We start from the raw sequence: 26322 nt of genomic DNA, 5'->3' as shown, positions 1-26322 counted from the left end.
CATTTTTCGTGTGCATCCCCTACCCACAAGCATGCGCGGAAACTGGCCGGCAACATAGCAGCGCGGCAGGCTTACAGCAACGTTGTCATACACCAATGTCGCCCTGTATCATGGAGAGAGTGTCGGCGGTGTAGCATGCAAGGCATCCCAGCATCCCAAAATGTCTCTCCGAAGTGCCACAGACCAAAACTTGTCCCATTACAAAGTCAGGATAAGAGCAGATTTCGTGGTCCCGGAAGCTGTTTGTGATATCACGGTATATCGGATCACAGTCCCGGTCTGAGACAAACCGCCGTGGCTTTTAGATCGAGTTTACTTGGCAACTGACGGATGCTCAGCTGTGGTCGAGTTATTAAAAAAATACTCGACCGCTGTTCTTTCACATGATACCTTACTTGCGTGTACCCTGGAGCATCGGGAGCTAAACATACCCACCCCTCCCCAAGAGATCTCAATTAGTGTGCCATTACCCCATCTCTGAACAGCAGGTTTATGAAAAGAAGCAATTCGAACATGTAAGTACCTTGGAACCCGATCACCCGATGATGAGCGACACCCTGGAAGCCGGTGAGGGGTCGATTTTCTTGCAAAACGATTTGCAGCATCCATGGCTCGCATATTGTGGTTGCGATGAAGGGCTCTTCCCTATTCGCACATCGCTTGGCCAGATTGTCATTTGTCCCTACCTAATGGCCTATAACTATCGGTCTTATGATCCTTGGATCTCACACCGGTCTGGGCGAGCCGTGGGGTGGCAATAAGTTCCTGCTGCTACTCCAAAAATCTAGTGGACGATAAAAGGAAACAGTACTGTGGAAACGAGGCGGACCGCGATGTGATGCCGGAGACTTCCTCCCGAACACAACATGATGGCGTCCTTCAACCCGCATCACCAGAAGGGATTCGGAGATAATGATGATTCTTTCTGGTATATTTATGACTATAAGTACCTCTCCAGAAAAGTGCGCGAATGAAGACCAAGTGCTGTGCATACGTAAATAGGGTCTGAGAAGGATTCGGACATCACACGCCCCCTTCGTGCTGGGGGGGCTGGCCCACTACACTACACTACCCATCCCAGATACCCGGACAACCTTTACGGCAGCGATCCCAGCTACCGCTGGTGCATCTCCCTCTGTCGACCTGATAGGGTGCTGATTCCTACCCATCCAACCCATCCACCTTTCATCACTGTAACGTCGCTGCTTTTCATAAGCGTATGCTGTATGACATTTCGCCACTAGGAAGACGGATTCTCAGGCGATAGGTTGGACTTTTGGAACTAGAACAAGAACAAAGCCACCTTTTTATGTCGTGCTTTGATCTCAACCACACAATCAACCAGAGAATGAAATAAAAATATGATAAAAGAAAGCCAGCTACCGGAAGTTGATCCTATCCGTCCGTTTCTAGAGTAGATTAGACTAGGTCATCTTCGAGGCGAGCGGGATGCAAAGGAGGCAAGGTTATACGTAGTTAAGTCCAAGGACTCCCGATATTAGCTTGCCCTTTTTTGGCTACTAGACTAGTCTAGTGCCCGGATGCTATCAACTACCTAGATATGTAACTTCCCGTCTCTGCCAACATCGACATTGTAACATCAGGGCTGTTGCATGCATACCTACCAGGCCACATCCAAGGCCGTCTCAGATGGTACCAGGTTGAACGAGATGCAATCAACCAGATAATGAACCAGTCTGGTAGACTTGAATTGTTTTCTTTTGTTTTACAGCAATATGCTTGAGATTGAGGGGCAGGTGATTGAGTGGGTATTGGGTCTACTGAGTACCTAGGTTAGGTAGGTATAACAAGTACGAGCTATGGCCCTCCCAAGCACTCCGCAGTGGTAGCTAGAGATCTCTGGGGTAAGTTAGCTATCCGTAAATAGAGACATTTTTGGGCATGCAGGAAGGATCCTAAACTCGGTAGCTGGCGACTACCTAGCTTGGCCCCTCCGCTCATCGGCCAAGGTAGTGAGTTAGGTAGTATCTGACGATACACAAGGAGCTCCAAGCTGCACCTCACTCCACAGTGGGGCAGAACAGTCGATCCTCCATGCGTCACTCTTCCGTCGCGTAAAAGACTGCCGCGGTCGAATTTGTGTTTTTATTTTCCTCTTCATTTATCACTACTTGTATCTACAGTTCAGTGCTACGGCAGCCCTCCATCCGACGTAACACCGCCATTTGGCGCATCCTCGTACGTGTTTACTTTGTATTTCGACCTGGTAGTTTGCGCCCGTTCCCAGGAACCCGTTTTTTCCCACCCCTCGTTACTCACATCAGGCCCCGCTCCGCAAAAACCCGGCAGGCAACAGATACCGAAAACCGACTAGTCACTTTCACGACACACATACGAAACATGGCAGGCAAGAAGGGCGGCGGCGGCGGGGAGAACAGCAAGAAGGCTGCTGGGAACGCGCGCAAAGCCGAAGCTGCGGCGCAGAAAGCTGCAGCTGAGGACTCCCGTCGGGAGGCTAAAGAGGCAGCAGAGTGGGATAAGGGCGCAAAGAACAACTCCAAAAAGTAAGATGCTTTTGCTCCCGTTACTGGTTTTTTCCTTCCGCCAACCATATTGTGGTGTGCACCTCCCGCGGAGGTGATGACTTGTCCCTCTACGATGCCGTCACTGGCCACATCCTACAGAGGAATGTAGTTCTATCTGCATTGCGCACATTTAGTGCCAGGAGAGCGATGGGGAAACTTGGAAATGAGACAAAGCTCCTATCGGAAACCCCCGAAATGTAGCGCACAGTCAGTCGAAAGCCCAAGCCAAACATATTGTATTCTCAGTCGACGCACCTACCCATCCCCCCGCTCCTTGTTCACACTCACCGCTTCCCTAACCCTCCTATTCTCAGTTAAAACACTCCGATCAAGCGGGGCTATATGTGTGGCGTTCTGCGCCGAGACGACCAAAAAAAAACAAGAAACATGGGCTGACGGAATATTTGCGCCGTATTCTTTTTCCTTTGCAGGGAAGCTGAGGCGGCAAAGAAGGCCGAGGCAGCGAGAAAGAAGGCGGAGAAGGACGCCTTACTTGCAGAGGAGGAGAAGAACACCCCCGGGAGGTCGAATCCCAAGAATGCCAAATCGGCGGTCAAGAAGACGAGTGCCCCGTCACGAGGTCTCGACCTCTCTCAGCTCGACGGTGACGACAGCAAGCCGCTCTCGGCCCTCAACGCGACCGGTATCGACAATGCGCTCGACGCCCTGTCCCTGACGTCGTCGTCGGACGCGGCAAAGATTGACAGGCACCCTGAGAGAAGGTTCAAGGCCGCCTACGCCGCGTTTGAGGAGAGGCGACTCAAGGAGGCCGAGGCAGACGGGAGCATGTCAGGCCTGAGACTCAAGCAGAAGCAGGAGAAGATCAGGAAGGAATTTGAGAAGAGCCCAGAGAACCCCTTCAACCAGGTTACGGCCAACTACGACACTTCCAAGCAAGAGCTGAAGGAGATTCGCGAGCGGGAGAAGGCCAAGATCGAGGGCAGGCTGACCGAAAAGAAATAGACCCAAGCCGACCCGTATATTACGGAGTAAGCTCTTGTTGCCAGGGGTTTCCTGGATCATTTCTTCTTTAGCCAGCACAGCATTTTATACCACAAGCTTTGCGTGCATTCACTTTTTCTCTTCTTATTTATCAGAAGCACAAGTCAGGGGTTGGAAAAGTTAGATGTCTTCATCAGACGTTGGATGTTTATGACTGCACAATGGTCGTTATCCAGAACACTGTATTTTTCTCCCTATCGAAACTCGTTGTTTGTTTTGCTTTTGAATCCACGACTATAGTGATAGAATAGAACATGACACTAAATCTATACTCTAGATGCGAAATGGGATCGGGCCCAGTGCAAGCTTCATTATTAGCTTCGTATCTGCGCCTATATTCACCAGATATTGGGCGGTAGTCAAAATGACATACCTGGGCAATGCAAGTCAACAATTGATTTCAAGACTGTCTTTTGACCCCGCCATGACGGCATTCCGACATCGGGAAGAGGGGCTGTTGCAAGGGACAGGGGTCGACTGAATATACTGACGCGTGCCACCGCCCTCGGCTCAATCCGTCGCGGTCTGGGAGAGAACGAAACGCATGAACAAGGCGATGATAGTTTCGTGTCTCAAGTTCATCATGTTCTATAATCGATCATGAAAGCTTGAAGATTCTGGGAATTTGCTCAAGCAGTTCCAATATGGTGTCCACAAAGATGTCCACGCTTCCAGCGTTAAGGAGACAGCATCTCCTCGCCGAGTTGTACGTAGGCCAGATTACATTGTCCAAGGTGCCCAACCCAGGTACATAGGTAGCTAACTGGAGTACACTTGCGATAGTGCAGGCCTGAAGCAAGCTTGCCCGGATGGTGTCTTCATGAGCTTGACGCCCGGTGATCCTGCACTGTGGTCAGGCGTCATCTTCGTACGGAAGGGTACGAACAGTAAATCGGTGTGGTCTACGTCACCGCCATGTCAGGATTCTAATGGGCTTGCTATAACCAGGACCATACGAAACCGCAATTCTCCGCTTCCAAATATCATTCCCCGACACCTACCCGCGTCTGCCACCACTGGTGACTTTCTCGACCGACATCTTCCATCCGTTGATCACGCCCCTGACTACCTACATGTACACGACCGATATCCACGACAATGGCACAGTGAGCGCAACCGACGAGGAGCGACTGCCCCCGGGGGGCTTCAGTCTCCGGCACGGGTTTCCTGACTGGTTTGGGAGGGGTGGTGGGCGCAGAAGACCTGGTAAGGGCGGCAGTAGGGTCGCGAGTGGTAGCAGTCAGTTGCAAACACCACCGCGGCCGTCAGGGGCTGGAACCAGCCATGGTGGTACCCCAGCGTCGAATCTGTCATCGGGAGGTGGCCCGCACCGGCACCTACAGACAGATATTCAGAGCGAGGAGATATCAACATTTGAAGTTCTTCGGTACATCGCCAGCACTTTCGACGACGCTGCCGTTCTCGACTCGGTGCCTCTTGAAGCCGCCGGAAATCCGGGCGCTTGGCATGCTTGGAAGACACGCCAGAGCGAGGCAGCCAGCTCAAGCGACCGCGCCTCTCCGTCCGGCCCAGGAGGGTCAAGTACGCCCAAGACCGCGCAAGGAGTACCCCTATCTCAAGAACTGGGTACCGATGACGTCCCAGAGGCAGGGTCGGGTGCTGGCGCTCGTAAACCAGGAGAGTGGAACTGGGAGGGAGTCTGGGAGGAAAGGGTCAGGAGAGGAATCGCAGCAAGTCTGTCGGAGCCAGTTCTCTTTGGAAACGCTGGTGGTGCCGCTGATGATGTGGTATGTATTGACCCGACGACTTGAAGCCAACTCGAGTTCTCTAACAGCGGTTTACTGACGAATTTTACACATTGCAGATTCGGTTTGTCAACATGGAGAAGGATGATGTTGAAACGGCTAGAAAGAATTTACTCAAGACACTCGGTCCTTCTGTGACTTCACAGTAGGGGGATCTGCGGCAGGTGCGCTGGTGTATTGCCTTCCTTGTTAGCTCTGTTGCCAGTGCCAGCTGCATGCGATGCTTCTGAGGCACTGGTGTTCGGGGCGCTATCTCTCGCAATCATAGATCCTAGAGAATTGCCTAAGGGGCTTTCGGATTCTGCAAAATCCGTTCGGGGTTACAAGATCAACGTATCAAGCAAGATTTGCCAGATTTGTTCTAAGGTGGCCTTTTCTTTTAAATAGCTGATTGAAATAGCAGCATTCGGTCCCATTTTCTTTATGAATAATGAGTAGGGAATTCGCAATCGGAACATCACTCCTCCTCATCAGCATTGTGCTAGTCGTTGCAGCGGTCGTTTACTTCAGACGCGGCCTTCGTCTACATTTGAATCCTGTTGAGCGGTGCTTTCGTCGTCTCAACAACCGCCGCAGCTCTTCACCGAAAAGACCTCCCTACTTTGCCGCAGATTCCTGGCGCGGACTCGACAGCCCGTCCAACCTGGGCAGCATCGGAACGTCAGCATCGACAAAAGTTCTCGGCGCCACAACAGAAGCAACCGACGTCACTTTGCCAGTGTGGCGACCGCCCCGTGCAAGTAATCTGACATGGAGTTTCATGGTTATCTCGCCGGAGCAGGCATCGCAAGCAAGATCACGAGCAACACCGACTGCAGACTGGGTCTTCTGGGCGACACCGTCCAGCCCGAGCCCCTCCAGATCGTCAAGCGACGTGAGAGCGTCCTGCGCGGACCAGCCACGGTCGGACGCTGCGGTGGGCGAGGCGGCGGCGGCCCCAGGAGGACCAGTGGCGATACAGACACGAGTGGCGGCAGCGCCCCCGAGCTGCCGGGCGGCGATGCCCCGCTGACAATACCCAAGCGCAGGCGCGGCGCGAGCGGCGGCGGGAGCGTAGTAAGAAGGTCCCAGATCTCCTCGAGCTGGACGTGGTCGCCCTGTGTGAGGGGAGGTGGGCTTTCTGGAATTGGACCCGATGCCTATGACGGTACGTACCTGCTCTTGATAATCCATCTTTTCGAATGTGACCTGTCCAAGCACCTCCTCTAAAGGCCTCGAGTAGGTGCTTCTCTGGCTAACCAGAGGACATATGTCCCTGTAAGTAGACAGCGATGATGATTCGGCTGTTGGACAAGCAAGGCCGAGTTTGCAGAGTCGACCTGTACCAGATGTCGTGCTCACGCAGAACAAGACGGGAAGCTCCTTCATCTCACGAAGTCCCTCGGGCGAGTCATTACAAGCAACGCAGCAGCGGCTTCACTCACCTCCCTACTATAATCCGTATGCACATGACAGCGGCGATCCGTACTCACGTGCCAATACTTGCCTACCATTTGTCAGCCATGCACCGTTTAGAAGACAGCAATACCATCAGAGCCCTCCGCTAGCAGACCCCTCGGTATTGGTACCCTGTGTCACCGTAGTACCGGAGTACAAAGATATCGATGCTGGCAGACGGAGCTTCTGGGCGGCTGTTCAGGTCTCGACACAGTTGACTCGGCCGGAGATCATGGTGGCCAGGAATCGTTTCGGAGATGTCTGGAACGGAGGAGAGAAGTTTCAGGTGACGCCGAGGGTTGTGCATGACGACGAGCTAGGTGAGTGCTTTCCTCCGAAGCACCGTCCTATTTGTGGTCAATGAAGCGGTTGGATATTTACCATATCAATCTGCAAATCAGGCCTTCATCAATTTGGCTATCTATACGATATCAGTCTTGAGGTATTTGCCGTAGATGGCAGCTCCCTAATGGAGGTCCTAATGGACAGAACAGCACCAAAGTAAGCCGGAACGTCAGGAAGAACAAGCCTGGAACTTCCCTAACAGGTTATTGTATCCTGAATATATAGGACCCTGGTACCAGGAGACAAGATTCTTGCTCTGGCCCATGTCGAGCTCGAAGCTACTCGAAGCCCGGACTTGGCCAACTTTCCAGGTCAACAGCATGGTAGAAGACACGACTCCGAGGAGCTCATAAGAGATCTCGAGCTTCAGCTAGGTAGCACGCAGGCGGAGTTCCTACGCGTGAGGCTGACCTACCGCCACTCAGGCTTCCCCCAACAGCAGGCGCAACAGCAACGACAGGATACTCATTGTGGTGATTCGCTGATGTCTTCAACGACCACAACAACGGCGAACACTCACAAGATTGAGACGCATGTGATAGCAGCCATCGAGCGGCGTAGCTCATCCTCACCATGGTCACCATCTCCAGCCTCGATGCCAAACCCACTGATTCAGATCGTAGCTTCTTGCTGGGGAGTAGCAGCTGCCCGGGACGTGATAGATCGTACGTCGGTGGGACGGCAGTCACAGGCCAGTAGTCGCTCTTGTCGATCGCCTGCCGAGTCCTCGATGGGCCGGCGGCCGCTGTCCAGCATCGAAGGTAACGCCGTACCCACCGTGCCCGCCCGGCGTGCTAGCCTACGGAAGGCTAGGGCAGACTCGACAGCAGATAGCGGAAGCGAGCGTGAGAGGGGAACCCCTGATCCCGCTCACAGCATTTGGTCCCAGATTCGCCGAGCGTCGTCGACCAAAGCGCCGGGGACAAAGCTCTTGTCCACACCTGCGGTATCTGTGCGTGGGAGAGGACCAAAAAATCCAAACGGGATCGTGGCTAGCCGTCTCGAGGGGCTCCAGCAGAGACAGCAAGAATCACGGAATAGCCAAGGGCCAACTACCGAGCCGCCGATCCCATGGCGAAAGAGGGATCCTGACGCACGGCGAGAGTCGCTTCGGGAGACAGCGCTGCGCAACCGGAGATCGCTTGGGGTGGACACCTTGCGCAGCCTCGTGCCCAGCGAGTGCAGCAGCAACAACGGCAGCCAGAAGCCGTTGGTGCAGAACTCACACCAACATGATATCCGAAGTCTGAGAGGCAACAACAATAACAAGGGAAAGCGGGAGGCTGGTGGGCGGTGGGGATGGGGTGGCTGGTGGTAACCGAATTCCAGGCGTAGGCCTAAGCAGACACATAATCAGTCACAAAAGACATGACGTAGGTAATAGTAAGACCAAAACAAGGTCTATCCGCACCGAGAACCAGTTATTATATAGTCACCGGTGAAAATGGGGGAGAAAGGGAGAATAGAGACAGAAACTGGATAGGTGGTATTAAGCTAGCTTAAAGGCATTCTTTGGTGTACAATTGCCTACCTATAATCTATCTATCTTGTCGTGCCGACGGCCTGCTGAGCTTTCAGAAGTGGATTTCCGTCGTCGTCAAATTCAGCCCATTGGAAGAAAGAACAGCCATCTTTGCCAGGAACATTTCCAGCGTGGCACATCCAAAAGTACTTGCCTGCAAAGAGACCAACCGTTGTTTGTAGTCATCAGTATTGTGCCAACCAACATAGTAGCAGACGTAGAAGTAGCCGGAGCTGCTCGGATGAAGAAAAGACTGTTCTTACCCCAGTTTTCTTTCTTTTTCTGTACAACACGCATTACAGTGGCAATTCCGCAACGGCATTTGGGGGTCAGGCTTGGGTGATACTCGGGCCTGTAGTCTCTGTACGTGACGTTGATACGCCTGTTACCGGCGATAGGATGCGGCTCGATGGCTTGTGCCGGGGCGATACTGTGCTTCCACTCCTCTTGCATCTCGGCATGCATCACCAGCAGTGAGTTGTGAGGGAGGTGAATGGATATCTGGCCTTCGGCGTCGCCGCGGAGGCTGTCCTCGTCGGCTACAGCATTTTGAGTAGTCTTGGCGCCGCTGCTGTCGCCTGCCGGATGCATCTCAGTCCTAGGTAGGACTCGTCTCACGCGAAACTCCCGGGCAACCCCCAACGACAGTGACCCAATGACTGCTCGGGGGCCCAAATAGGTGAGTTGATCGCTGTGCCAGCCGACGTTTTGCTGTGGCCCGTTGTAGCAGTTTACGAAAGCGGCATTGGGGGCCCAGGGCCGCGGACACTGGTACCTGAGTTTCTTGCCGCCTGGGTATTTCGTTGCTATTCGATGCTGAATCTCGCGGTTGACTGCCTCTTGAACCTTGGGCTTCACCGCCTCCAGTCGGGGCGTCAAGCGTCTCACGTCCTGAGAACCAGCCGCGTTAGCGAGTCTCGTATCGCTGGGTGCTTTTCAAGTGTTTCAGCTGGCTTCAGGCGGACATACAGAAAGTCTAGCGCCGTTGTACAAGTATTCATATTTTTGGTCATTGAGTTCTTCTTCGCTGCCCACGTAGAAGCCCGACGTGTGCGGGCTAGAGACGACATTGTCAAACAGCTTGAATGTTATCTTTTCATATGTTTCAGACTCGAACAGGAGCTCCCTGAGCAGATCGTTTGCCGCCTCGGGTGGCAAGAAGTTATGGATAACGGTACAGGGGGTGTGTTCAGCAATATCCAAGGGGTCGAACAGGAACAGAGTTTTCCCCTTTTTGGACAATAGCTTGGATTTTTTGGCAGGGACGGGAGAAGAAAGGTCTCCCGAAACGGGGTTAGCAAAAGATCGAAGGGACGACTGTGCTCCCGGCTTTGAATATTTTGTGATATTTTGCTTCTGCGGCAAAGAGAGGGCGGCAGACGCATCCGAGACACAGCCTTCATGGGCGAGCAAGACGTCGAGAAGAGCCTCGTGATCAAGATCGGGATGAAGTGAGCTTAAGAGAGTCAGTTTGAAATCGGTAGATTCGTCGCCGTCACCGTCTTCACAAAAGTCATTTAACGGCGTTGGGCTCGACTTTCGTTTTTTGCGGGTGACAAAGGCGTCCATGTGGAATAGGCCTAGAGGGCGATCTTTTTTGGGATAGAAAGTCTGGCCCAGATTTAGTATTCAAGCCAAAAAAGGTTCTGATCTAGTCATAGACGTTGACAAAAGCCAACTGACAGGTCTGATGAAGCTGATATCGAAAATACGATGTGTGGATGGCTGCATTGTCCGTAACGAGGCAGATTTGGGTGTCTGTAAGGTTGTCAGAACAAGTAATATCGATCAATCAACGAGCTAGACTAGACAATCGCTAGCCCAGAGGTCAATCTACTTGGACAGAAAACAGCAAGCAGTCTCGATCAAGCACTGGAAGAGGGAAGTCATGTTGAGGGAGGGGATCGGTGACGAGGAGAAAACGCGTTGTGGAGGTTTTTTGGAGTACGTGGGGTTGAGTGGGCAGCTGTCGCGTCCCTTTCGCCTGATCACGTGCTTCGTTCGGATGTCGTTTTTGCAGTAAGAGGCACGGGACCCACCTGGAGGGGAGCCGACCGCCGAGGCACTGTGTCTATGTCGGTTGGCCAAGTCCGTGAAGCCGGACATTCGTTTCCCAAAGTTGGACTCCATCTCACCTCAGGGCTGGTCCAAATTCGGCAGGGGTATCAGTGACATAACTGTTGCTCATAATTGCCTGACTGCTCGATTTTGGATGAAGATTCAGACTCTTGTTTGGATCCAAATGCGACGACAGCCAACGCCAAACCATAGCCGCTAATAGTGCTGGCTTAGTCTCGGAGCTGGTGGTGCAGTCGTCCGTCCAGGCCTAGGGGAAAGGACAAGAACACGGACAAGAACAACAGAGGGTGTTGTGCGAAGCAACACTATCCTTCATTTTTGGACTACTGCTTACGATAAGCGGTTTTTTTTTTCAAAAAAAAATCTTATTCATGATGAGTGCTCCTATGCTTGAGTTCCGGACGCAGGGCTTCAACCCCTACGCCGTCAAATATTCGCCCTATTATGACAGCCGGATAGCTGTTGCAAGCTCTGCAAATTATGGCATCGTCGGCAATGGAAGGGTATATGCCCTGGGTCTGAATGCCGCAGGTGTACAAGTGGAAAAGACGTGAGTTTCTGCCTTGTTTTATTTCATTTTGTTTCCGGCACTGTTGGCAACCTGGTGGGGGGTCTTTCTGCTTACTCACTAACACATCCTACTGTGCCACAGGTTTGACACCAACGATGCTCAGTATGACCTGGCATGGTCTGAACTGAACGAAAACCAACTCATCGTGGCCTGTGGAGATGGGTCCATTAAGCTGTTCGATTTAGGCGTGAACGACTTTCCTGTCATGAATTTCCATGAGCACAAAAGGGAAGCCTTCTCGGTGTGCTGGAACTCTGTTAGCAAAGATACATTCCTGTCAAGCTCATGGGATGGGACTGTCAAACTTGTGAGATCCCGGCTTCCCTCGACAAGATATGTGTCTATATATGTTGGATATAAACACAGCAGCAGCTAACCAGGCCTCGAACAGTGGTCACCAACCCGTAACCACTCACTCAAGACGCTGCCAATAGGCAACTGCACATATAGCGCGTCCTTTTGCCCTCTCAACCCCTCTCTCATCTCTGCCGTGTCGACAGACTCACACCTCCGGCTGTTCGACCTCCGAACGCCGGTATCGGCCAAGTACCACCAGGTGGCAGCTATCCCAGTGCACGGCGGGCCACAGCCGTCTCCCCCTGCCGAAATTCTGACGCATGACTGGAACAAGTACCGCGACACCGTCATCGCGACCGGCGGTGTCGACCGTGTCCTGCGCACCTTTGATATTCGCGCCGGCGTCAACTCGGTCGGTCCCATCTCCGTAATGCAGGGCCACGACTTTGCCGTGCGCCGGTTGGCCTGGAGTCCGCACGTCAGCGATCTGCTCGTCAGTGCCAGCTACGACATGACGGTGCGCCTCTGGTCTGACGGCTCGAATCAGCAGCCCGCTGCTCTGCCAGGTGCGCCGGTTGCGGCTCAGGGTAGACAGTTGGGACTGATGAACCGTCACACTGAGTTCGCTACCGGCCTTGACTGGTGCTTGTTTGGCGCCGGCGGCTGGGTTGCCTCTTGTGCCTGGGATCAGAGGGTGCTATTGTGGGACGCAAACGCCTTCCTCCGGTGACCAGTATTTGTCACGACTTGACCAGCCTTACACGATATCTTTCTATACAGCAACGTTTTGTTTTATTTCAGGATATCTCGGGGCGTCGACGCTTGATATCATGCATATAAGCCAGCGGTATCTACCAAAGCGCAAGCCGATATGAGTTGAATTGTATATGTAATAGTTTCTTTTTTTTGGGCTTCCTGGGACTTGAAAATACCACTGAATCGATAAACTTGGGTTGCTCTAACTAGTAGAGTCATGACTGTTTGGTGACTTTGTGCCAGATGGTGAGACGGCAATTCAGGTTGACTAGTTCGTCGGTCGTCAATGTTTCTTGATGCGTGTTCGATTAAAGAACAGTCCCCAAGTCAAATGAAAAACAGCGACATGACCTCTGGACACATCGATGGCTATGTCGAGCCTTAACATAGCCAACAACAGCCAAATACCGATAGGCCTTTCGATACTGCAATTTCACCAACCAAACAACGGCTTCACACTGGAGAGATAATAATCAAGATCACATCAACAGACAAATCACCCCTCGGTTGAACATTCTAAAAAACGCTCGTGAGCAGTACTTTCCAGCATGGACGCTCCGGCAATCGCAGGCATAGTGATTGGCAGCGTGCTCTTTGTCTGCGTTTCGGTCGCATTCGTTATTTGCACCATCAGGAGGCGTTAGTTTACAGAAGGCGCATTAGGGGCCATTTCGTAATCGTAGCCCTGTGGGCATCGAGGGCAGGTTCATAGGCCAGGGATCAAGAGGTTGCATTGGAGAGGTTATCTTTAAATGTCTTCTGTTATAAACGAGCACAGAATTCACAAATCACAGGCCACGAGGGCGTATCCAACGCAACAAGACAGAAACTGTAATTAGAAGGATGTAAACACTCAAATGCTCAACGCTACACGAGGCAATCAGTTCAAAAATGCCGCAGATCTTTGTTCTCTAAAGGAGCGAGCCATCTCCACGGAATTGCCAAGTATCTATATAAACTTTCAAAATCTTTCCGAGGTCATGGTATCACACATGTCCCGGTGCCCGGGGTCGTTCCGCGCTACCCAGTGTGCATACACCCCACAAAGTCGGCGACTATGTAGGCGGCGTCTTACACTGGCAGCAGAACACTAGTGGCGTCGATCCTCAGTTCCATCAAGCCAGCTTGTACAGTTGACGCAGCGCTTCGCCCTGGAAACGCGGTAGGAATTATCAGATTAGTAAACGGCTTTGGAAAGGGAAAAGCGGATAAAGAAAAGTGCGAGATTCGCCGCTTATTGACAAGCCGAGAGTGGCCGTATGTATACTCATGGAACAGACACGGGCACTCACTGTTTGGAACTAATTATTAGTATGATAAATTCCGATCAAGGTTCTGAACAGGACGGGTGGCTGTACGTTACCTTTTCATTAATACTCTTCTTGCAGTATTGGCACTTTTTCAGATGCTTGATTATGGGGTCTATGTGAGAGAAGCACGTTAGTGGAGATCAAACACTTCTTACTACCTTATGCAGGGACTAGCTTACCGTTGGAGAAGTACTGGTAAAGGCCTGCAAGTGCATACAGACTGACGCCAAGACCAAGAAAGTTCAGGACCTTGTTGACAAACGATCTGATGTCCAAAGGATCGCCCGATCAGTATCATTCATGATTTTCTGATGAAGATGGTGGCAGTTGTACTCACCCCCATGCCATGACCACGGCACTGTCTTCTTGTGCCAACTGGATAGTCGGATAGCCACCATTCGCGGGATCGAAGTTTGGGCCTGGCTTGAGCACAGCAAATTTCTCGTCGAGGTTTTTGTTCAGAGGCTTGCGTGTTTGGTTAGCTTGGATGGGCCATAACAAGTCTTGTCCCCTTTTGACTTTTTGTCTGCCACGGCCTCTCCTCTGCTCGCCAACTTACAAAGAGGACACTCAGGGGAGGGAGCAGAATATCAGAAACAAGAGAGTTGATGATGCTGGTGAATGCGGCGGCAAGTCTATCATGGCTGTCAGCAACAATTTCACCCAGTCTCGGCTCTCTTAAGGTCAACGAGCCAGCACTTACATCAAACCAAAAGCGATCTCGAGAATGTTTCCCTGGAGCGCAAAATCCAAAAACCCATCCCAGACGCGACGTATGCGCCTCTCACCGTCCTCGAACCTCTCAGCCCAACGTTGATCTTCGTCATCGCTGGGGGGATCATCACGATAACTGCCCGGCATTTTGGGATGACGGGGGAGAGAGAGTTTCTTGTATCAGCTGCGCGAGGAGGGGGAACCGGTTTACAGAATACTGTGGACAAGCGGAATTGATAGCTCCAGCTTCAGACGGGGCGCGATCAAAACTTGACAAGCTGCAGCTTCGTCAGAAGTTTTTGCGCTTGTTGAATCGGTTGCTGGCCAGGTGGCTGGTAACAACTAGAATTTTGATGCTGCAACAAATAGGTGGTTAAGGTAGGTGCTTGGCAGCTGAATGTTGGTGGATCTCTCCACTGAGGGGGCCTTGTTGAGGGGGAGGATAAGGGATGGAGTAGCGTCTGGGATGATGCCTCGTGGCAGTCAGGGGCCAATTGGGAGGCTTGGTAATGACATCATCCTTGGTTTTCTTTTCATCTTCAATATTTTCGACTATGAGCTTAAAGCAACTTACAACCTGCAGTCAAGACAAAACAAGTTTTTTGTGAATAGAAACGCATCAAAACCTGCGTTGGTATGCAGTAGATGTTGTCTCTATCTGGTTCTGCGAAATCATAACCGTAGATTTAAATGCAAAAGTGCATAACAAGTATGGTATGCCAGGTACAAATACAGAAGCAATTTACATTTACACTTGGTTGCAGACGGGTCCAAGTACCGACCTTATCTCGGTCCACTTGCAGATCAAAATAGGGGGTCCATATGTACCTATATCGAGGGCCCCATATCATACTTTAGAATAAAATCCCCTGAGGAATTGGAGGCACCAAGAGGGATCGAGCAACGGGGACGATTCGGCACATTAAACCGATTCGTACCAAACACCATTTGATTGTCACATATAGTACCATATCTAATTTTCCAAGAACTCTTCGCGCATCGCTGTTGTGCAAGGCGCTTGTCCAGGTGCACGCCACGCCGAAGAACGGCCGTGATCAGGCCGCATTTCCAAGGCGACAATGAGTTGGCATTCGCGTGGCGTCCCCGCCCAGAGAGAGAAAGAGAGAGAGAGAGAAAAACAAAGGATACCTAAACCCTCGACTTTGAGCTGCGATTGCGCGAGGTCAGAAATCCCGCCAGCACGTGATACAAGGAGGCGACGCCCATGAGCGCAGTCGCAGTCCACGCCATGCCCTGGAACCTGGCCCCGGCCTCGACCCGCATGCCGAGCCACACCGCCTCGTCACGCACAGCCCGAGCAATCCGGTTGGCCCCAGCCGTCGCGACGGCGCTGGCGGCGACCAGCATGACAAACGCCAGACCCGCGGCCGCCAAGTTGAGAACGTGCGTCCAGAAGGGCGGGCGGTGGTAGCCGCCTCCGGGCCCTCGCGGCAAGGTAAAGTGAGCCGCGATGACCGACGGCAAGACCGAAAAGATGCAGAGGAGATAGGCCGTGGTGAAGAGGTCGCCGATCACCCTCGGGATCCGGGGCGCAGCCGCACCCACCTCCCGGATGGCCCCTCGGACGGGGCCGGAGAGCTTGAGGTCCATCTCCAAGAGATCGGTCAGGTTGATTTGATACAGGGGCCAGCACACCCTGACGTCTAGGCCACCGCTCGGGTCGTTCTTATTCACAAAGGTGCCGGAGCAGATGGTCCAAGCGTGGACAGCGTAGAACTGGTCAAGGCCGACGGCATCCTTGATGGCCTTGGCGACCTCGTCCTTTGTGCCGTTGATGAGCTTGTTGTTTTCGTTGTTGGTTTTGCCGCTGCCCATGCCCAGGGACCTCCGGACTATAGACGGAGCGTTGTTGCCGACAAGGACAGCATCCAGGCCCATGCGGCTAGTGTCGAGCAGCGCGATGTTGGAGTCCGGCATGAAGCCCGCCTTGACTCCGGCTAGCGAGGCAAGCAGCGAGAGCACAAAGGCCGCTAGGGCCAGAAGGATGGGGAACAGGAAACCCAATAAGGCATGCATCTTGGGGTACTGCTCGGTGGAATCTATGGTGGTTTTGTTGTGAACAAGGCTCATGACGCATGAGCCCACTGATGATAGAAGTCACGATTTCATATTGACGCAATTGCCCAAGCGGACTATATAATCAACTATTCTTTGTCCACAAAGTTGGAACAGGAATGCTTCTGGACAAAGGACTGCATAATTTACCTACCTACATTACCATACCTAGGCAATCAGTACCTCATATGGTACTCGCATGTAGGCAAACGGACGTTTGACAACAGGGGTGAGAAACGATAGAGGAGAATGAATACGGAACCTGTCTATTTCGTCAATCCTCAACTTTTCTTTGTGGCCTTTGCTCGAATATGATGGGCCCTGCTTTGCATCTAGTTCTAGTTTTAGAACTAGTATCATACTCCAGTTTGAGCAGGAACGAATATTATAGCTCGAGGGGGCGAATAATAGATTCATGCATATCATAGCGATGGCTCAAATGACATGTCAGCTTGTTAGATATCACCATATAAACCAGTATCCCAGCTGGATCGGTTTGTTTTCTCCACATTATCTCAATGCATCGATATCATTCCTTGTAGGGAGAGATGCTGGGCATATTGGAACAATGCGGCATACCTTAACCATGGCTGCCACAGATGTGCACCCAGAACCAGCATCTGTCTCACATACCATTAATCTGCCGCTTTGAGGATATTGTTGTTCCGTAGCCGATATACACTACCGCGCCGCCCATTTCTAGGAATGCAACTGATTGGCTGTTGTGCTAACTGGTAGGAGTTGCATTCAAATGTTCTAACAAAGAAGGACGGCGCGCGCTTAGCGTTAATTGTGAATGGTCAAATAATTGAGACCTCTCAGGATTGAAGACATCCCCACCAACAAGCGGATGAGCTCATTACAGCACAGAGGTGACGGAAAGGTGCCATATCCCAAGCACAGCAAGTTTCTATTCATCCGGAACAGCATCCCTGAGAACTTCGACAAACCGTCCGCGTCCAGATCTTTTGCCTATTATATGGCGCTCGACCCGAGTAGCAAGTGCGATGTGCCCCAAGAATTCCGAGTATTTTTGCTCTTCGTCAGCTTTGGGGGTCCGGTAGCCCCAGTACATCAACAACTCGGTAATTTTACCCCAAGCGCCCTGCCAATCGACCGAATCGTGATCGACGCTCCGGATCAGCGCCTCAGTCCACGAAGCGCAACCTGTTACGTCCAAATACTCTAGTCCGTAGAGGTTCTTGCTCAGGCGTCTGAGCAACAAAATGGCCTCGGTCCAGTCATCATCAAGTGAGTGGCTGTAGAAGCCGGTACCCCCATACTGAATCGACCCGCTAGGCGAGTCAATCACAGATGCAACGGCATTTGGCGTCAGAGTGGGCCTTGGCCAGTATGCCAAGCTGAGATGTGTGACGGTAGCCAAATGTGACGAGAAGGAAAGCAGGTGTTTCCATGACATCTTGTGTGCGATTGACGGATTTACCGCCAAGGAGACACGTGTAAGGCTCGGAAGAAGTGAGGGACGGACATCTGCAACCAGCATTGGGGCACTCCAGGTGTCTGCTGGTGCATCCCAAGATTCTTGCAGAGCAAAATGAGTCACCTCAGCGGGACGGCGAGGAAACAGTATATCGGAAAGCTCCTTCAAATCAGTCGCCTTCCCAAATCCATCAACCATATCAAATGTGTGAATCCCCTCGTTCGGAGTGTGTCCCATCTTGGGCGATTCGTCTTCAGGGTCAAGATCTGGGGGCGGCAACAGTAACCTCTTCAGGTCACCTGGGGATGCGCCGTTCGGTCTGTAACTGCCCAGATAACATATGAGTGCCAGCCTCAGGTGGTCCGGCAGCGTGTATAGCCAATATTGGTTGTAGTGCCTTTGGTACTCCCAGTCCGCAACCATGGTCGACAGAGCGAGGTCTAACAAGCTGCCCCTCTCCGGAACATTGACACCTGGTAGCGGGTGTATGAAAAAATCGCTGCCACGGACAGCGCAAGAGCCGATATGATCCTTGCCCTTCAGGGCTGTCGGGGCATGGCGAGATTGGGCTAGCCAAGATCGAGGTGCCGGGGGACCTGGGGGCAGACGGCGGCCCTGGGCATCGACCAAGCGACGCGAACGTTGCTGTGGCGCAGGGGATTCTGGGATACGGAGGACTTGACGCAAAGCGGGTGGTACACTGGGTATGGGATTGAGAACTGCATCGATGGGCGTTATCTGGGTACTCGGGCTGGCGCCATTGTTGCTCACGCCAACCCTTCGGAGGTCGGCAAGCAGCTCGTTGACACCTTTGGTTTGTGCTGTGGAAAGAGGTACACAATTAGCACATGAAGCGGGACAGAAGGCAAGAGAAGACGCTTCGAGAATGCTTGGAATGTGCCGCGGGTGTTTCGTGTTGACAATGGCAGTATGCTTGCATGCGGTGTAATGTTCCATAATCTGCTCGGCCGTCTATTCATTGGGCGCGTCTGGAATGCTGTCTCGATGTTGCACGACTTGGACCAACCGGTCGCTCCGACGTTTGTTTGTTGAGGGATGTCGGTCGGCCGATGATGCCCACAAAATGCACGCATAACTTACCATCACTATCTGCACTTCGGATCCTCGAACTAGCCAGGGAAGGAGGAGGGGTCGATGGCGGTTTCGAATAGTGTGTTTGGTGTCTTTTCTTCGGCATATCCAAGTCAGGATGAAGGGAACGTGTATCACGAACGGCTGGCTACTGACAGCTGGAGTGGAGCCTCGTCTGCTTGCTCAAGTCGCCCTGTGCAGCGCTTGATGGAGTACTTGGACTTTATGGGGGAGGAGGTCGAATGCGGCCATATTCCCACAAACAGCTTCGAGGGAAGCACCACTGGCGGCAAGATTCATAAACAAAGGCGACAACTATAGCTTAGCTTCTGCAGTGCATTGTTGCAGTCATCGATAAATGCGAACGATGACTCTTCGCGTCAGATGTGGGCGGGTACAGGGGACCTCGACTTGGCTCTAAGCGACAATTCATCACTACTCGTGGGGCACCGCCCCTCTATTAATAAGCAAGCAATCAGGTAGGGATAGTCGCTATGCCATCGTTGCAGGAACTTGCCTTTTTGGGGACGGGAGCTATCCCTCTCGTTCGCTCAATCTTTCACTACCACAGTAACTTAGGCATGCGAAGCAATCCCACCGGCCGTGGTCCGCTTCATCCACCGATTGCTTCATGAAAACAGTTGCCTGCGATACTTCATTACTAAGAAATCACATTGTTTGCTGACAATCTCAGACTAAAGCTGACGGCAGTCTTTGCCGAAAGTGCTTGCTCTCCTTTCGCTTAGGGAAATTTCATCTCGTCCACAGGATTTCCATCTGGCGGGATCGACGATGGCAATTCAGTCGGACCCAATACCAAGTACCTGCCTTGATACCCAGAGGGGATTGGCGTTTGATGTGTCCTATGAGAAAAAGCCTTATTGGACGTCTGATAGCGGCCTTGTTTCTTTCTTTCTTTCTTTTTCTCTCTTTTTTTCTCGTTGCCCTCTGTTGTCACACTTCATCGTCATTTTCACTGCTCTGGTTGGCCAAGTCGGATGCATGAAAAAAAAAAAAAAAAAAAAAAAAAAAAAAAAAAAGCCTGCGGCGTATTCGACGTCTAGGTTTAGTGAGGCAGGGTCTGACAAGAGCATCTTACACGCAATTCAACCCAATTTTCGTACAGGAATCTAACGTATGCCATTGCTCTCTGGCATCGCCATCAGTTCAATTTGTACTCGACTCAATGTTCTTCGGTTCCAGATGGAACTCCAAATCCAGCTTGTTGCTTAGCCGCAGTAAAAGTACGTAAGGAGCCGCTCACCACTGGACGCCTTCTCAAATTCTCTGACCTTGACGCATTTTCTGGCAGAGACATACTTTGATTATTGATCTACGCAGGTTATTTATTACTGGTAGCGAGTTGAAATGAGGACAGGACTGGGTTAGTGAACTGATCTACGCGCCTACCTAGTCAAGATCTCCCAAGTTTACTGGAGGCATCCAGTTCATGAAACTTTGCTTGCGCTGCGGGTGTGTTTCCTTGGCCAAGATGTTCGCAATCTGGATATCTTGATTCGGTCTATGGGCGGTGGCATAACGCCGTGGCTTTAGTCTCGCAACCTTGGATACTCAATATCGTACCATTCTCAGCCACCAAATCTCCAGTTTGGCCCCCAAAATTGGGCATCGAGCTTACTAGTCCAAGTGGACCACCGTTTACTTTGCACGACAGTTATCTTGCGCCACTGACATTCAAGGATTACCGCTCTTGAACTCCATCAAGTTGATATGGACGTCTGCAGGCGGGTTGGGTGCCTGAAGGCTGGTGTAACTGCCAGAGGCATTTACTGTTTAGTAGCTGGCCTTGAAGAAAGGGTTAAGGGCCGCCCTTTGCACTGGCTCTCCCTCGGCTGCCATTTAAGAGCACCCTGGTGAGACCCACAAGCATCTGCATGAATGTGCTTCCGATAGATGATGTATCCATGGCTCGATCGACAAGGTGGCCATGTGGCAAGGGTCAGCTAGTATAGCAGCTTCGGTCCTGTCTAGCCCCGGGTGTTAGGTCCCTGCAAGGCGAGCTAGGCGGTCCAAAGAACATGCCACGCTAAACATGCTTGTGGTGCTGTGCAGGCCGGTTGGGGAGGTTATTGCAATACTCGTGTTTGTCTGGTTTCTGCCGCTGACTTAGCAGTCTCTGCGGTACCAAGGCGAAACGGATACACAAAACAAAACTTTGAAACAGTCATCAGCACGGATGACTGGACAAGATGGCGGACAGTTGCTGATGCAGGCGACCAAGCGGCGAGATTTGTTCGAGAAGGCTCTTTACTTCCCAACAATTGGCTTCTCTGCAGCCGTATGCATGGAGGTCCAGGCTGGTTGACCAGCACACCGTTCCATCACGCTTCTTCATCAGTCTAGTCCTCTAATCAACCTCGCCTTGCCTCCGTCGCCAAGTCGACCTTCTGCACCCGGTCCAAGTCTTCATATAAGTCACGGGCGTACTTGTGTCACGTAGCAATGAACGAGTGGAGAAAGGAGGAACGATCGTGTGCAAGCAAACCCATGGCTGGGGCCAACTAGCTGCGTGACACGCCAGCATCGAGACGGAGGCAAACAACCAAACATGTCTCATCATTCCGGGTAAGCCTTGGTCTACTCCCCCTCCCATATAGTCTATCTACACGCCTGTACGGCTCCTCAATGCCTCTGGCCTGGTGACGGAGGCAGCTCGCCTCGAATAACCTTGGAAGGGAATGGTCCGGCTGCAGGAATGTTTGCACATCTGCTGAGTCGACGGGCAGGGTCTCATAGGCCCAGATCATGACGGCAGTGATCAGCCAGTCGTCATCTTCTGTTGGGGGAGGAGGCCATCAAGGTTGCTCTGGTTTCGCCACCTCCTCACCCCTTGCGGCGAGGGCGTCGTCATCAGGCGACCCAGACCGTGCTTTGTTTTCGGTCCACAACGACGCGGGACGCGTTGGTGAGAGAGGGGGCGTGAACAAATCCCTGATGGCCTGGCGGTCTGATACGCGGCCAACATCTCTGTCGTGCAAGCCTAGTCTCCTAAGTCGGAGCGAGAAACGACAGGACAATGGGGCTTACTTCCACTTTGGGATTCTGTTTCAACGAGAGCTGGGCGTATGTCGTGATCTGAGTGGGACTTTGCCTGCGCTCTTTTCCAGAGAAATGTCAGCGGCACTTGGCCCGCCTGTGTAGCGCCCAAAGTGAAGTTGTCTACATACCAAGAGCAGCCAATTTGCTCCTGAAGTTTCAGAGCCAAAAGAGCACAAAGGACGGTTTGCCGTAAGCACAGGTGGAAGAATATCTATGATCCTCAAATAAGCTTTTGTGGCATCAACGGTACGGTTGGATATGGCAAACATGATCCGCCACATCAATGAGTTTTGTTGCGCGAGTGCAAGTTCTGGAGACTTGCCACTCTGCAATAAGGTAGAACGTCATGGAGCTGGGGAACTTTTAACCTTTGTCACTCCGGGTCTAGCTAAAGGGAGTTACAGTGGCTATTAGCACAAGCGCACACGAGGCACAGTCACGACAAGCTACGTACCATGGAAAGCGTTGACTATTTGCTCATAGCGGGCGGACCTTTGACCAAGATCTGGCTTATTTCCTGGGCCTAACTCGGCAAATGAGAAAGGGAATCGCATTGATTAGGGGCAAGGCGTTGAGTATTGACCCATTTGTTCCAGCTGTACCTACGTGCGTTAGATTTGGGTGTGGCCCCAAAATGCTTTCAACGCCTTACTCAGATGGTACGTTACGGGGCTAAAAGTAATGGTGGTCTCTAAAATCTAGAAATCACTATTGACCTTCTCAGTGTTTGCTTAATGGGACTGTCTGAATACCAGATCTTTTCTGCTGATATCTGACCTTCCAGCAATATTGGAAGACTGCTTTTCGGCTGCATTGATGGTTCACGCAACACCTGAATAGGGGCCTCTATCTACAGGAGCTCATCCTAACTGGGCCATAGAATTAGTTTTACGGCATTTTTTTACCCGTTTCATGGTTGCAACTGACATGGAAACTGGCCGGGAGAGACACCATACACAGGACTAGTCTAGAACTAGCTTGAACGATTCTTGGGGCAGATGAGTTGCCACCGGCGTGTTTCTGGAACCTGTACTGCCTCTGAGCTGCATGCAGACGAGACCACGTGGTACATTTGCCTCATAGGGGTTTTCCTAGGGATATCTGTCCATTTCAGAGCCTCCCGCGGAGGAGAGTTGTGCTCAAATGAACATATCTGTGTCCCGCAACAGGACTAAGGGGGCACACCGAATACTAATGCAATATAGGGAAGCTCGATAGCATGTCTGATGCTACCCGCTTTAATATTGGTGTGTGACATCTAGACTCGATGATACTGGTGACACCGCAAAACGGTATTGCATGGCAGCCAGGCGTGGACTAGATCGGTAGCACGGCGGCCCAATACTAAGACTTGGATATCAATAAATTCATGCTTGCCTTGGATACCTTGGTCTTGGTTTAACTTGCATCTACACCTGCTAATAGCTAGTTACATTGGTTTAAAGTGTCTAATGACAAGCTCTTATATCATGCAACGTCAAAACAAGCACCCTCTGCCTGGAAGTAGGTGCTGGAAACAGTGACTATGGTTATGTATAACTTTAGACACTGTAACTTCTCCCCGAGTTTAGAAGACCCTTTTGAAGGTATATATGGCACATACACTAAAAAGTTGACAATTGCGAGGGATTGCTGAAAAACAAAACAGGACTGGAATGTTTTTAGATCAGTTCGTAAGCCCACGAGCTTCAAATTGGCACACTAAAGAGCCTATTGAGGACCAAGTACTGACAAGGGTTCCAGGTTTGGTTATGGGCACATATTTAGGAAACCCAACAATGCGTCTTGAAGGTCTATACCGGCTGATATATGAAACCAGCTGCAAAGATGCCCCCTTTTTTTGGATAGCTATGGGGTCGTAACTAACTTCGTCATGGGTGACCATTTATTTGTTCCAGTACTCGTGGCTCTAATACCTCCCCCAATACTTGCGTCCTTACTTCAAGCGCTATAGCGTATAATAAAGCAGGCTTGGAAAGACTAGTAGGATAGCTATTCAGCAAGACATCGAACGTGCAGGCAGTATTAGATCCACATATCCCTGTATCCAAAATATGATGGAAGTAGGAAATTGGTAGTCCGTCACTCATTCAAAAATGCTTCGAGGGGCAAAAGGAAGAGAGGGAACTAGTGGTGCTAGGGATGGTAATCACATTATCTTATTTTTTCGGAAGGGATCTGTCTCAAACTTCCATCCATGGCGTCCACTTTGCAAGGCACCTGCCTAAAATACACTGAATGCACCATTTTGGAAGTAGCAGTAACTGTCACTCCAAACTTTTAGGCCGCGCCTGCCCATCCAGATAGCCTCTTACGCGACTTTACTCTACTAGAAATCGTATTCTTTTGCTCCCTACAAGCGCTCTTTTTTCTTTTTTCTTTTTTCTCCTTCTTTGGGAACCGAAGACAAGCTCAAATGTTGGACCATTGAGTTCCTCTTAGGTTCTACCTATCTTAGGTAGGTAGGTAGGTAGGTAGGTACCTACCTCGTAGGCAAGTTACTTCATCCGGGTTGGCATTTTTTGGTGTTTGCTCATTCATTCGGGCTACTCTGCTCACCCGCCCACCTTGACCGGACGTTGTTTTGCGAGCTTGGAAGGCGCTGAAGGCACTTTCCTCCATCATATGCCCATTCCTTGTCTGGAGACTCTCTCCCAAATTCATCTCTTCAATTCAGTACAGACATGTTGAAGATTTCTCAGGTTCCGAGACTCCGCTACTAGCGTTACCCGACGCCAGGCAGGGATTGCGGGAAGCAGCGTGGCCGGCCGTGGCAGCACACGGTGAAATACCCCTGCGCAATTTGTTTGCATCCTCACAGCCAGCATGCATGGAATACGGGAAAACGCGAGATGAAATTGCATTTCGAACGGCGGTCATATTCTCAGCATCGGCTACATGCATGTCCAAAAAACCAAGGTACCTTCCATCCTATCTACGACGACGGAAGCTTCGACCATGCCTTGCCCAGGCCCCTGCCTCTCCTCCTCTCCAGCAGTTGAGCTGTTCATCTGCTGACGGCTGAGTAGACCATGAGACACTTTTCTCTGATCTCGATTCGCTGGCTTCAACTTGCAGTCAATAATGCCACTCGGCATGATGCCGTCATGCATCGTAAGTAAGGCGACCAAAGAAAGGATCACCCTATATTATATCTATCCACCCTTAGACTCGAACGAAAAAAGAAAAAAAAAGAAATTAAAGCACAATGTGGGACCAGAACAAACACCCCGATTCTGGAGCATCCCAACCGGAGATATCAATCTATAGTCCCTGAAGGGAAATGGAACAAGTCAAAAAGGAATCGTTACCCAACTGCCATGATGTTGTGCTCTGGGGACACTCTACCGAGCATTGTTACCCTGAGTACCCACCCAAGCTCCTTGACGGGAGTAACAACCTTCTTTTTCTCCTCTTTTGACAGCGGGCTGGTCGGAAACCGTCATGATCTGTCACATAACACAGAGATCTCAAATCTCAATGGTTCTCGCTCATTGTGTAGTGGCACAATCAGCGACTGGGGGGTTGCTTGATTCCTGGACCGGTGCGGTCTGCCTACAGTTGCACAAGTAACTGGCGGAAGGTCGCTGCACCACCTTTTCCACCAGTATCCATGTTCTTCTTTCCATTTCCCGGCCAACTTACAGCATCAGGGCAGCTTTCTCCACGAAGCCCAGTGCTGGGTCGGATCGAAAATCACTGGCCTACACAGACCGGGCAGGGCATGGCGTCAGGCTGTCATACCTCACACCTCCACGGCAGGATGTATAACTGTCAATGATGTGCATCTGAGGGTATACGAGACCTGCTCCCAGAGACCATGGTCTTGTGCTCTATTTACAAATGTCAAGAGAGCAATCAACGCTCTTGATTTTCCTTTTTCCCCTTTTTTTCCCTTTTTCCATTGTGGGAATCCCTCATGTGCCTGCCCTCTTGGCCAGCGGCCCCTTTTCGTTTATTCTTGGCCATGATGGGTGAGTAGCTTGGTCAGGGCAACTGGGCGGATTCAGGCAGCGCTCTCCGTGAACATTCTCCATTGCACCCCCAAACAAAAGCCGGGGATACTTTGGGCGTCAGTCAAGTGTATAATTGTCTCATGGAGAATATCTTGATGGGTCTTTTCCGGGGTGTTACATTCCCCTGGGTGTGTATGTCACCGCATCTCAATTGAAAAAAAAAGGAAAGCGACGGTACCGGGGGCATCAATCTCTCTATTTTCAACATGGTCTGGGGCTGTGGGCAGCAAATTTCACAGCAAGAAAGAAACGGCGGGACCAGAGGGCCAAATGCGGAATACGGTCGGAACCA

At 51.4% G+C, this 26322-nt stretch overlaps 11 protein-coding genes across 11 annotated transcripts; 6 read left to right on the top strand and 5 right to left on the bottom strand.

Annotated features, from left to right (window-relative positions):
- Nucleotides 1–2000: 2000 nt before the first annotated feature.
- MGG_01484 (uncharacterized protein) lies at nt 2001–3814 on the top strand. The gene is made up of 3 exons (XM_003714399.1): nt 2001–2199; nt 2311–2525; nt 2978–3814. Exons 2-3 carry the CDS (start codon nt 2362–2364, stop codon nt 3507–3509), a joined length of 696 nt encoding a protein of 231 aa, XP_003714447.1. The 5' UTR covers nt 2001–2199; nt 2311–2361; the 3' UTR covers nt 3510–3814.
- Nucleotides 3815–4083: 269 nt separating this feature from the next.
- MGG_14785 (uncharacterized protein) lies at nt 4084–5872 on the top strand. The gene is made up of 4 exons (XM_003714398.1): nt 4084–4254; nt 4332–4426; nt 4497–5296; nt 5374–5872. The coding sequence occupies exons 1-4, from the start codon at nt 4193–4195 to the stop codon at nt 5461–5463; spliced, it is 1047 nt and encodes a 348-aa protein (XP_003714446.1). The 5' UTR covers nt 4084–4192; the 3' UTR covers nt 5464–5872.
- A 177-nt stretch (nt 5873–6049) lies between these two features.
- On the top strand, nt 6050–8448 carry MGG_14784 (uncharacterized protein). Its single transcript, XM_003714397.1, has 4 exons — nt 6050–6461; nt 6580–7071; nt 7153–7252; nt 7322–8448. Exons 1-4 carry the CDS (start codon nt 6065–6067, stop codon nt 8412–8414), a joined length of 2082 nt encoding a protein of 693 aa, XP_003714445.1. The 5' UTR covers nt 6050–6064; the 3' UTR covers nt 8415–8448.
- Nucleotides 8449–8563: 115 nt separating this feature from the next.
- MGG_01482 (GRF zinc finger domain-containing protein) lies at nt 8564–10541 on the bottom strand. Its single transcript, XM_003714396.1, has 3 exons — nt 9588–10541; nt 8882–9509; nt 8564–8772 (listed from the first exon to the last, which is right to left on the bottom strand). The coding sequence occupies exons 1-3, from the start codon at nt 10185–10187 to the stop codon at nt 8639–8641; spliced, it is 1362 nt and encodes a 453-aa protein (XP_003714444.1). The 5' UTR covers nt 10188–10541; the 3' UTR covers nt 8564–8638.
- Nucleotides 10542–10702: 161 nt separating this feature from the next.
- On the top strand, nt 10703–12488 carry MGG_01481 (peroxisomal targeting signal 2 receptor). The gene is made up of 3 exons (XM_003714395.1): nt 10703–11247; nt 11350–11575; nt 11660–12488. Exons 1-3 carry the CDS (start codon nt 11069–11071, stop codon nt 12293–12295), a joined length of 1041 nt encoding a protein of 346 aa, XP_003714443.1. The 5' UTR covers nt 10703–11068; the 3' UTR covers nt 12296–12488.
- Nucleotides 12489–13392: 904 nt separating this feature from the next.
- Nucleotides 13393–14679, bottom strand: MGG_01480 (uncharacterized protein; the record flags this gene model as incomplete). The annotated part of the gene is made up of 7 exons (XM_003714394.1): nt 14335–14679; nt 14191–14266; nt 13969–14096; nt 13811–13896; nt 13699–13743; nt 13614–13622; nt 13393–13472 (listed from the first exon to the last, which is right to left on the bottom strand). Exons 1-7 carry the CDS (start codon nt 14490–14492, stop codon nt 13393–13395), a joined length of 582 nt encoding a protein of 193 aa, XP_003714442.1. The 5' UTR covers nt 14493–14679.
- An 815-nt stretch (nt 14680–15494) lies between these two features.
- On the bottom strand, nt 15495–16476 carry MGG_01479 (uncharacterized protein; the record flags this gene model as incomplete). Its single annotated transcript, XM_003714393.1, has 1 exon — nt 15495–16476. The coding sequence occupies exon 1, from the start codon at nt 16434–16436 to the stop codon at nt 15495–15497; it is 942 nt and encodes a 313-aa protein (XP_003714441.1). The 5' UTR covers nt 16437–16476.
- Nucleotides 16477–17331: 855 nt separating this feature from the next.
- On the bottom strand, nt 17332–19060 carry MGG_01478 (uncharacterized protein; the record flags this gene model as incomplete). The annotated part of the gene is made up of 2 exons (XM_003714392.1): nt 17332–18683; nt 18964–19060. 2 exons carry the CDS (start codon nt 19058–19060, stop codon nt 17332–17334), a joined length of 1449 nt encoding a protein of 482 aa, XP_003714440.1.
- Nucleotides 19061–21531: 2471 nt separating this feature from the next.
- On the top strand, nt 21532–21907 carry MGG_15710 (uncharacterized protein; the record flags this gene model as incomplete). The annotated part of the gene is made up of 2 exons (XM_003714391.1): nt 21532–21540; nt 21702–21907. Coding segments are annotated over 2 exons (192 nt in total), but the record flags the coding sequence as incomplete, so codon positions are not given.
- Nucleotides 21908–21978: 71 nt separating this feature from the next.
- MGG_14783 (uncharacterized protein) lies at nt 21979–22783 on the bottom strand. Its single transcript, XM_003714390.1, has 2 exons — nt 22143–22783; nt 21979–22073 (listed from the first exon to the last, which is right to left on the bottom strand). The coding sequence occupies exons 1-2, from the start codon at nt 22281–22283 to the stop codon at nt 22023–22025; spliced, it is 192 nt and encodes a 63-aa protein (XP_003714438.1). The 5' UTR covers nt 22284–22783; the 3' UTR covers nt 21979–22022.
- Nucleotides 22649–23781, top strand: MGG_15709 (uncharacterized protein; the record flags this gene model as incomplete). The annotated part of the gene is made up of 5 exons (XM_003714389.1): nt 22649–22673; nt 23220–23261; nt 23460–23517; nt 23663–23687; nt 23758–23781. 5 exons carry the CDS (start codon nt 22649–22651, stop codon nt 23779–23781), a joined length of 174 nt encoding a protein of 57 aa, XP_003714437.1.
- Nucleotides 23782–26322: the final 2541 nt, after the last annotated feature.

Source organism: Pyricularia oryzae, chromosome 2 (genome assembly GCF_000002495.2).
Source record: "Pyricularia oryzae 70-15 chromosome 2, whole genome shotgun sequence".
NCBI classification, from domain to species: Eukaryota; Fungi; Ascomycota; class Sordariomycetes; order Magnaporthales; family Pyriculariaceae; genus Pyricularia; species Pyricularia oryzae.
Note: the sequence above shows the minus strand (reverse complement) of the source record. Positions and strands in the feature narration are given on the sequence as shown.